The sequence below is a fragment of the Physeter macrocephalus genome, unplaced genomic scaffold (genome assembly GCF_002837175.3).
Source record: "Physeter macrocephalus isolate SW-GA unplaced genomic scaffold, ASM283717v5 random_99, whole genome shotgun sequence".
In the NCBI taxonomy this organism is placed as follows: Eukaryota; Metazoa; Chordata; class Mammalia; order Artiodactyla; family Physeteridae; genus Physeter; species Physeter macrocephalus.
The window spans coordinates 105,960-115,575 of NW_021145376.1; the positions used below are offsets into that span (position 1 = coordinate 105,960).

General features: G+C 60.0%; 1 protein-coding gene across 7 annotated transcripts in view; it reads right to left on the bottom strand.

Moving 5' to 3' along the window:
* The window catches only part of LOC102990664 (rho guanine nucleotide exchange factor 10-like protein), an 86,081-nt gene extending 80,029 nt beyond the window's left edge, over nt 1-6,052 (bottom strand). For 3 of the 7 annotated variants that reach the window (XM_028483931.2, XM_028483929.2, XM_028483933.2), the window contains exons 1-3: nt 4,367-6,048; nt 3,476-3,582; nt 966-1,043 (exon numbers count right to left, since the gene is read on the bottom strand). In XM_028483931.2, the coding sequence (XP_028339732.1) occupies nt 966-1,043; nt 3,476-3,582; nt 4,367-4,538 (357 nt within the window). In that variant the 5' untranslated portion in view covers nt 4,539-6,048. Of the gene's footprint in view, nt 1-965; nt 1,044-3,475; nt 3,583-4,366 lie in introns of all 7 variants that reach the window. The other 4 variants (XM_024125359.3, XM_024125360.3, XM_028483932.2 and 1 more) reach the window with 3 other exon arrangements.
* Nucleotides 6,053-9,616: the final 3,564 nt, after the last annotated feature.

The following is a 9,616-nucleotide window of genomic DNA, read 5'->3' on the forward strand; positions in this document are numbered from 1 at the left end:
GTGCCCCGAGGCCAGGCCACAGCCCCTGCCCCCACTGCCCTCATGGCCACCTGGACCGGGCCAAGCAGAACTCGGCGGACCTTCCTGCGGGGGGGAGCACTCACCCCTCACTCTTCACCTGTCCTTCTGGAAGGATCTCCATGAACGTAACCCTCCTGACCCTTTTGCCCATCCATAACCCAGCCCCGTGACTTATGTGTTAAGCTGGGTTTTCGGGCAGACCCCTGCCTGCAAGGAGCTCCACGGAGGCAGTCCTCAGGGGCCGGCCCAGATCGGCTTTGCCCACAGGTGAGCCAGTCTGTCTAACGGAGCAGTGGCAGTGATGTCACAGCAAGACCTAGAGCCACACTCTCCAACCAGCTGTGTCAGAAACACGGGATATTTCTGGCTCCACCTGCCTGAGGTCTGGGCTCCTCCACTGTGGATCCAAACTCAGGAGGGGAAATGAGGTTGTTACTAGCATCCTCCCACCCCTGCAATCCCCCTCCCTGCCGTCCTCACCGAGAGCCCACAACATCCCAGAAGGTTCACCTTCTCAGGAATGCAAACTACAGACCAGGCCAGCACACCTCAGTCACGCAAGCATCTACTTAGCAATTCCCGTGCATCCGGATCACAGGGGAGAGGGGCACCCAGGGAGCTCCAAGATGACGGGGAGACACCAGCCCCTGCCCCGGGGGCTCCCAGAGTGGCGAGGAAGGCACAAGAGGCACCACGTGCCCTCAAGTCCATAGGATAGAGCTCAGGTTATTGAACCCCGACATGGTTTCAGGAAATGCAGTCATCCTGTGAACACCGAGGCATCTGGAATTCTTGGTGTCCCCCATTTGGAGGTCCTGCTGTCTCCATAAAAGCCCTGGCCTTTGGCTCCTTCCCCTTAAAAATGCCCACGGTCCCCAAACGCTCCTTGTAAAACGTCCCTCCGGGGTGTCCCCTGCCCTCTCCCCAGAGCCCCGGAGTCCTACCTGGAGTACGCGCTTCAGAGACTCCACATAGCTGCCTTCGCTTTGCACGATGGAGCCCAGGATGTGCCTCCGGACCACCTGCTCGGGCGGAAAGCACAGTCAGCACCTGTGCCAACCATGGCACAGAGCGAGCACCGGCTGCGTGCGGAGCCCCGGGTGATGGGAAGAGGAGTCGTGACGCCCAGTGGAGCTGCCGGCCGTGGGACAGAAGGAACTCGTCTTTCCCAGAGCCGCCCCTGGACCGCTGGGGCCTGGCAGGCCAGCATGCCCTTCCAGAGCCCCCTGCCCACCCCGGACAAATGCCCGTGCTCCCCGCACTGCAGCATGGGGGCAGGCGACGCTGGGACTCGAGTCCCCTGCCTGGTCTCTGCTCCCACACATCCAGGGATGGGAAACCACCACTCTCCCCCATGGGGACGGGCGGCCTCCTCCATCTTTGGACAACTTTAGCAGAAAATTCTTTCCTAGATGAAACTGAAATCTCAGCTCCCGACACTTATAGATCCAATCCTCAACCAATCCTTCTCCCATCCCCACCAAGTGGGCTCTACTTCAAGCTAAACATCCCAGCCCCTTATCCTTCCCCTCTTGCCCTCGCTGTCTCTCCTCAGCCCAAATTGGTGCATCTCTCAGGTGCAGACCGACCGGCACCCAGTCGAGGAGCCCTCGCCTGGACACAGCAGCATGCGGGCTGGGAGGGGGGCTGGTGGGGGGACTTTGCTGCACCCTGGGATCATGCGGCTCCCACCCCAGACATTCTGAATGAAGTGCTGTGGGGTGCAACCTCGCTAACAGTGTTTTTTAAAGCTTCCCAGGTGATTCTATCGTGCAGCAAAGCTGGGACAGAGCTCATGACAGCTGTCCGAGGGGGGAGCCTATCCACCTTGGCCCAGGGCTGGCAGGGTGACTGATCCCCGCTGTGGCCCCAAAGCCATCCTGAGAACATCGATCCAGGCACCCGCCACCACCTCCCCTGCTCCCCTCTGCTTCCTCCCTCCTGCCTCTGGCACACCCAGGCCTGACCATGGCCCCTGGCGGTGTGACAAGCCAGGCCACTGTCCTTCAAGCTGCCCCACGGTGGGACGCCTTGTCAACGATCCCCAGTTTCCCAGGTGTTCCCAGAGCAGCGTTCTCAACCTCAGCATGCTGACGTTTGGGGCCGTCCTGTGCACTGTAGGACGTGTAACAGCGTCCCTGGCCCCTACCCACCAGATTCCAGTAGCACCCACCCCCCCCCCAAGCTGTGACAACCAGAAGCATCACCAGACATTGCCAAATGTCCCCTGGGGGACAAAATAAACTCGCTTGAGAGCCACTGGCCTAGAGTAACTAACATTGCTGATCCAAGAAATGCAAAAGGCTCCCGAGGAGACAGACCCGGCCGACATCAAAAAGGGGAACCCCGGGGCTTCCCTGGTGGCGCAGTGGTTGAGAGTCCGCCTGCCGATGCAGGGGACGCGGGTTCGTGCCCCGGTCCGGGAAGATCCCACATGCCGCGGAGCGGCTGGGCCCGTGAGCCGTGGCCGCTGAGCCTGCGTGTCCGGAGCCTGTGCTCCGCAACGGGAGAGGCAGCGACAGTGAGAGGCCCGTGTACCGCAGAAAAAAAAAAGGGGAACCCCAGATTACGAGCTGGCAGCCCGGGGTCCTGTCTGGCTCTGACGGCTCTGACAGTGACTCACTGCATAGACGAGGGAGCAGGGGGGGTCACCACCTCAGTGTTGCCAGGGGCCAGGCAGGAGAAAGAAGGAAGGAAGGAGGCGGATGGACTCCCAAGATGAGAGGTGTGGCCATATCTCCGATTTTCAAAAGGGGCCCATCATCAGGATTTCCTGCCAACTCCAAACCGCCAACCCCGTCACTGCATTTGCTGCCCCGACACGTCTTGCTCGGAGTCCTCACGACCAGAGGGAGGCAGGGGTCTCTCCCCCTGCCTCGTGGCTAAGAGAACCCCAGCGGGGGAACATTCAAACCTGACTCTGCCGAGGAAGGTCCCAGAGCACAGCCACCCCGATCTCAATGTGACACTTCTGGAGAAGGAAGACATCGCCCGAAGAGCCCCGCTCCTGGGAAGCCTGCAGTGACCCTGGGGTCTGAACTGATGACAGGTGGGTGGATGGGGGGCGGGGGGTCCGGGCACCTCCAGGGTCTCCCCCTGAACTGGATTAGCTCGATGCTTCCCAGAAAGGGACTGGGGGCCCTTTGTTCAAACACCTTCGTCTGACCCAGTTACACAAGAGCTGCTCTGGCTGCCGCAGGGCTGGGAAGCAAGAGCTCCACATGCAGCCCCACCGTCACCCAGGATGATGGCATGGAACCTGCAGGGTCCAATTTGGAAAGTCTGTGCAGCAGGTCGAGAAGAGACCCCAGGAGGTCCCCCACCCAGCTGGGGCTCTGTCAAGAGCCCCCTGATCATCACCTCCCCTTCCAGACCCAGACCTGCATGGTCCCAGGTCGCAGGCTGGGGTCCCCACCATCCCTCCCCCTGAAGACAGCCCGCTCCTCCCACAAACCTGCTGCGGGCTCAGGCCGTCTGGCATGGGGCCCAGCTCCGGGGCTGGGGGCTTGATGTCCGTAACGCTGACCTCCAGGAGCCCCATGTCCTCCTCCTCCGAGTCACCTGGAAAGTGAGATGGGCTGGTGACACATGCAAGGCAAGGATGACACACCTGCTCAAACTCCAGGAGCTGGAAACCACCCTCCCCCCACAGACAGGGGTCCTGGGATGAGCAGCTCCTGGGGCCACAGAGGATTAGAGCCTACTCGCTGCCCTCCTGGCTATACTCTGCTAGAACAGTCCACCCGGAAATAGAAGTGAGGGAGGGATGGAGCGAGGGAATAGAAAGCAACATGCAGCAGGGGCTTGGCTCTCAGAATCCACTCTGCCAGGAGTCTCTGTCCCCGCTCAGACCCGCCCGCTTCTGGGCTGGCAAAGGCCAGGCCGCCCATGGTCCCATCACTAGGCACTAAAAATAGTTTTCTTCTGGATGCCAAAAAGGGGGAAGAAAGTAAGCCCTGAGAAGAACAGGGCTGTTTGGCTCTGTGTTTTCATCTTTCAAAAAAAGAGACCCAACAGGGAAAAAGTCCAGCTGATGTCCAGTAGGGGAACGCAGACATGAGTGGGGGCAGACCTCAGAAGACAGATCGAGACGGACAGAGGCCGGGGCGGAGAGAAAGAGCGGAGTTCAGGCAGAGTGCAGTAACCGGGCCTTGCAGGGCTCCCGACCCACGAGCAACAGGCACAGGCACAGGCACAGGGAGACGGGACCCCGCTGCTTGCGGCCCTGAAACCCGGTGCCGGCAGCCGCAGGCAGCAGGAAGCGGTGCTATGGGGAAGCTGGGAAGAAAGAAGTGGTGGTGGCTCCCGGGGGCCGAGGGAACAGGGACGCGCAGACGGGCCTTACCTGAGCAGGAGACAGAAGAGGAGGAGGAGGAGGGACAGCGGATGACAGCATGGGGGTCGGGGTGGTGGAGGCCCTCCTGCCTGGCCCACATGACACCCCGGGCATCACTCCGCACCCACCCCAGCTGCTGGCCCCGCGGCTTCCTCTTCCCCCATGCGCCACTGGGTAACATTCTTGGCTGGTGATTCGAGCCCTGCCGTGGCTATTAATAACGCCTCTGGTGGGAGGGTCGCTTTAGGAAAGGCTCTGGGCTAACGGGCAGGGTGGGGAGGGAGACTGCTGGCCGCCCGGCTGGCCTGGGGATGGGGAGGGTGACCAGGAAGAGTTCCCAGCCAGCCAGCATGTCCAGCCTGTCCCTTCTCCAGGCCACTCCAAGTTCGGAATGGCTCCTCGGCCCATCGTCCCCTCCCTCATCGGGGGGTAGGGCTTCCCCAAAAGTTTGGCGCTGAATCAAGTATATGCAGTGGTGGGGTTAAACCCACTTCACAGATGAGGAACCTGGCAGTCCAGGAGGGGAAGAAGCGGGCAAGGTCACACAGCCTGGAGGCCGTGGAACCAGGATCGGATCCAGATCAGCAAGATGCTGTCCCAGCACCAAACACCTCCTTTTTGTGGCTGCCACCAGGAATAACACCTGCCACACAGGGGTCAGGAGCTGTGCTGGGCTCTTTCCATGTACTACTACTACTCGGTCATCCTCACCAAAGCCCCCTGAGACAGATGCCAGATTAGCCCCATTGTACAGATGAGGAAACTGAGGCACAGAGAGGGTAAAATACATAGATTTCAAGAGGATGCAGAGCCTCAAAGTCCTCCCTGGCTTGAATGCCTGTGCTAACAGGGCCCTGATCTCTCACCCCTGCCCTCACTCCAGCCAGAGGAAGCCTCTTCCGTCCCCTCCACGCCTGTGTGTCCCCAGGCGAGACACTGAACCACTCTGTGCCTGTTCCCCCATCTCCAAATGGGAACAAGACAGTCCTCTGCCCCTGTCTGGTGTTTATAAGTATTAAATGAGAAACTGTAAAGCTCTTAGGAGAGTGCCTGGCACACAAAAGACACTCCATAAACGATGACCATCATGAAAATCACTTCTTGAAAGTCTCATACCTTCCCACCTCCGGACCGTTGGACATGCTGGCTCCTCTGCCCGGAGCACCCGCTCCCTGCCCCGTCCCCTGGCCTGATGGACCTGGGTCCCCTTCTCCTTCTGCCCTCAGCCCTTCCCTGACCTTTCATTCCCGCATCCCACGCTCACTTCCCCCATGCTCCCACCGTGGCACCCCACCATGCGGCTGGTCATCTCCTGCTTGCATGCCTGTCTCCGTACTGTCCCAGGTGCTCCTGCAGGCAATACTGCCTAACTCATCTTGGTGTCCCTGCACCCAGCACGGGGCATGGCACTTAGTAGGTGTTCAATAAATGTTGGCTGGTGGAGAGACAGGTGCGTGGATAAAGAAGGGAATGAACAGGCGCATTCAAAGATGAGGCCAGGTGAGCACGGGAGGCAAGGGGCCAAGGAGGCCACGACAGAGACCAAGGGCAGGGATGCTGAAGGGAGAGGCCCACATTTCCCAGAAGAGATGGGGTCCACCTGCCACAGGCCGGGAAACAAGCTGGCACATTTGGGGATCAGTCCCCAAACCCCACCGCCAGAGGAGCCCGGACACCCATGACCTCGCCCACCCACCCCTGCCAAGCACCGAGCCCGCCCCCAGCCCGGCCCGCAGCGCCTCACCGAGGACGTCCTTCCTGTGCAGAAAGGACACTTTGCGCATGACGGCGATCCTCGTCTTCTCCAGCCCGTCCTTGGTCCCGCTCTTGGCGGCCTTCATGAGCTGGGTCATCTGAGCAAAGGCAGGGGGGGCTCATCAGAGAAGCGGAAGGAGGCCTTGCGACATCTGCCACCAAGGGCCACCGGCCCTATCCAGGCCTCCCGGCCGAGGCTACAAACACGAGGACCCCGGAGCCCACTGCCTCCCAGGGAGGTGGCAGCAGAGGCCAAGTAAGGCGGCAGGGCAGTGCCAGCCCGAGACCTCCTGGGAAGGGGTGGAAGGGCGTTCATGCCCTGGGGGACCTTCGGGGGGGAATCCTCTTTACTAACCCAATGTTTTCCCCTTGGGTGTCAAATTAAGGACATGGTGTGACACTGGAGAAAAGGCTCAAGGCCTGGAGTCCTAGGTCTGGTTCAGATCCCAGCCCTACAGCTCCCCACCCGCGTGACTCTGGACAAGGCCCTTAACCTCACTGAGCCTCAGTTTCCTCCCTGAGACCCGCCAGAGCCGGTGAGGACTAAACAGGGTCTGGGAAAGCACGATGAACAGTAAAATGAGCTGCACAGATGCCCAAGCTTACTTTAGGAGCAAGTATAAAAGGAGGGGAGCACCCCCATCCCATCAGTGGAACCCCGGCCCCCCCAAATAGCCGGGTTTCTTACTGAGCCTCTGCCCAGGAACAAGGGGGAGGCTGGTGCCTCCACGGAGCCGGGCGCAGCTTCCCTCAGGTGGGGAGGACCCGTGGGCACGGGCGTAGCAAGCGAAGCAGACACGGGGCGCGGGCGGAGGCAGGCCCAGGACGGGGAAGCGGCACCCTGGGCCTGCAAACAGAGCTGCCGTCCCCTAACTCACTGCTTTGTCCCCTCAGCCCCCGGCCCAGTCCTGGAAGCTTCCCTGACGCACAGCCAGTGCTAGAAGTTTCCACATGGTTGGAAATGCTCCCTGTCTGCGCTGTCCAACACAGCAACGGCCAGCCATACGTCGCCACTGGGCACCTGAGAGCTGGCGGGTGCGACTGAGGACCCCAAGTCCTGGTGATCTTTAATTTTAATTAACTTAAATATAAAGAGCTGGGTGGCTATCATAATGGACGGTACAGTTCTAGGAAACCCCCTCCTCCCTGAAGCTCTCTGCTAAAGGTGGGAAGCACTCATCTGGGGGTCCCTGGTCTCTGCTCTCACTATCACCTTCCTCCAAACACCCGCCCTGGTCTCCAGCATAAGGGCCCTGGCACTTCTCAAGGGTCTGGGTCAGGAAGGCTTGCTGAACACCGAGTGGGCGCTGAGGCTGGGGGCAGGGTGGTAACTTTTCAGGAACAAGATGACTTTCTGGAAACAACCAACAGCCAGCAGGGGCAAGGGAAGTCCCGGGCCCCTCCCTGCCTCTAAATGGTATGATTCTAGAGCAGCAGCTCTTGGCCTTTCGGAGAGGTGGATGGGGTTGTCATAAACACCTGTGAGAATCTAATGAGAGGGACATTCGACCCCCGACCCCCCCAGAAACCATACGAAGATGCTCATCCTCCTCTGAGGGGGTCATGACCCCCAGACTGGAAGCCTCTGTCCTGGGGCCCAGTTCCTGTCTCAGCAGAAAGCCATCGGGGGGGCTGTCCTAGGAACCCCCAAAGTGGTCTTCGGGGGAACCATCAGAGACCCTTCCTGGGCCAAAAAAGAGCAACAGGTGAACACCCGGAAGGTGTCCCTGGGTCAACCTGCCACCTCCACTGGCTCACAGCACTGAGGACAGAGCCCGATCTGGGGGCCGACTCAGGGCCCGGGCTGGGGAAAGCACCCTGGTCTCGACACCACCCTCCACGTGCTCCCTGCTTCTCCCTGGGCCGCAGCTTCCTGAGAAGTTAAATCTGCCTCCACCTCCAGTCACAGGGCTCTCAGAGGGTGTCCGTATAAGGACCTTGCAAACTGTAAAGGGTCTCTCCGCCTCCTCCAGAGAGGCCTCCGGTTCTGAGGAAATGGGCAGGGCTACAGGACGGAGGGCGGGCGGGCTCTGGCTTGCACAGACCCAGGCTTGAACCCCAGTTCTGCTGCTGACTGCTGGTGTGACCACCAGCCAGTTGCCTCACTTGCTGGCCTCACTAACGCTGAAGGACAGCAGTAAGACAGCGGCCTCCCAGGGCGTCTCAGGGAGAAAACGGTCAGGCACACAGGTAGTAATGGTCACCATCCACTGAACTCTTAGGCTCTGCCCGGTGCGGCCCTAAGCACCTGACGGTTCTGAGCTCACATCCACCCTGGGGGCTGGTACTGTTCGTGCCGCCATTTCACAGGCAAGGAAACTGAAGCTCAGAGAGGTCAAGAGGCCTGCCCAGGATCACACAGCGAGGAGGTGGTGGGACTGGCATTCAAATCCAGGCCTGCAGGCCTCCAAAGCCCACAGCACACAGTAGGTGCTCAGTGAATGGAAGCTACTGCTGTCAATATCATCACCCTTATGCAGAAGTCGGAGTCCCACCCGAGAAGAAGGCACTGCGGTTTCTCCTACCGGCCTCCTTACCCTGGACCTCTCTGAACAGCTCCGAGGCGGAGGAACGTCCAATGTCACCAACAGTCATATTTTTCAACGTGTAACCCAAACCCACCTGCCATAGTTACCAAATTCATAGATTCCTACGCCTTGGCCCAGACCTGCAGAATCAGCCTCTCTGCGGGGTGGAGCTCAGGAATCTGCATTTTTCAAAGCACCCAGGTGATTCTGGGGGCCCTAAAGTTTGAGCGCCCACACAGGAATTCTTATCGACGGTTAAGGTGTCAGTTGAGGTTGGGAAGAAAGAGAGGCGAGGACATGGACAGGAGCGAGCCAGCCTTTGGCATCAGCCCGCGCAGCCGACGAAAGATGCCACCAAGTTCCAGGGCTCGAGGCAGCTCCGGGACTCAGCCCCGCCCCTGCAGCCCCAGAAGCAGCAGGAAAGGCCCCGGGAGCCCCCAGGACTTGAAGGGACAGACAGACAATACCTTATAATCGTACTTGTGCTTCAGCTCCTGCATGTCTCTCCCCCCAACTCTTAAAGCCAAGATGTCTCTCTTAGTCCTGGCGCATCGCTCCTTTAGCCTAGTCAGGTCTGGAGAAAGCTGGAGCCCCCAAGCAGCCAGGCAGAAGGACAGCAGGTGAGAGGAGCAGGCGGGGAGGGCAGGAGACAAAACACCGGCAACAGAGTAAAAAGGAGACTCAGGTGAGGTGGTGGATAGACAACTCGGGGCAGGTGGGATTGGGCACCTGGGGACCACCAGGCTCCTGCCTGGAATGAGCTCCAGCAGCATCCAACCCCAACATGCCAAGCAGCTGGGGGCTGGGTCTCTGTAGCTGTTGGGGAGGAGAGGTGGGAGGGGAACAGCCCAGGCCCCCTCCCAGTGCTCGGAGGACAAGGACTGTGTCTCGGTCATCTCCCCATCCCAGGAGCCCAGCATGGGGCTCTCGACATAAGAGGTTCTTGGCAAGTTTCCGAGATGGATGAATGGCAGGT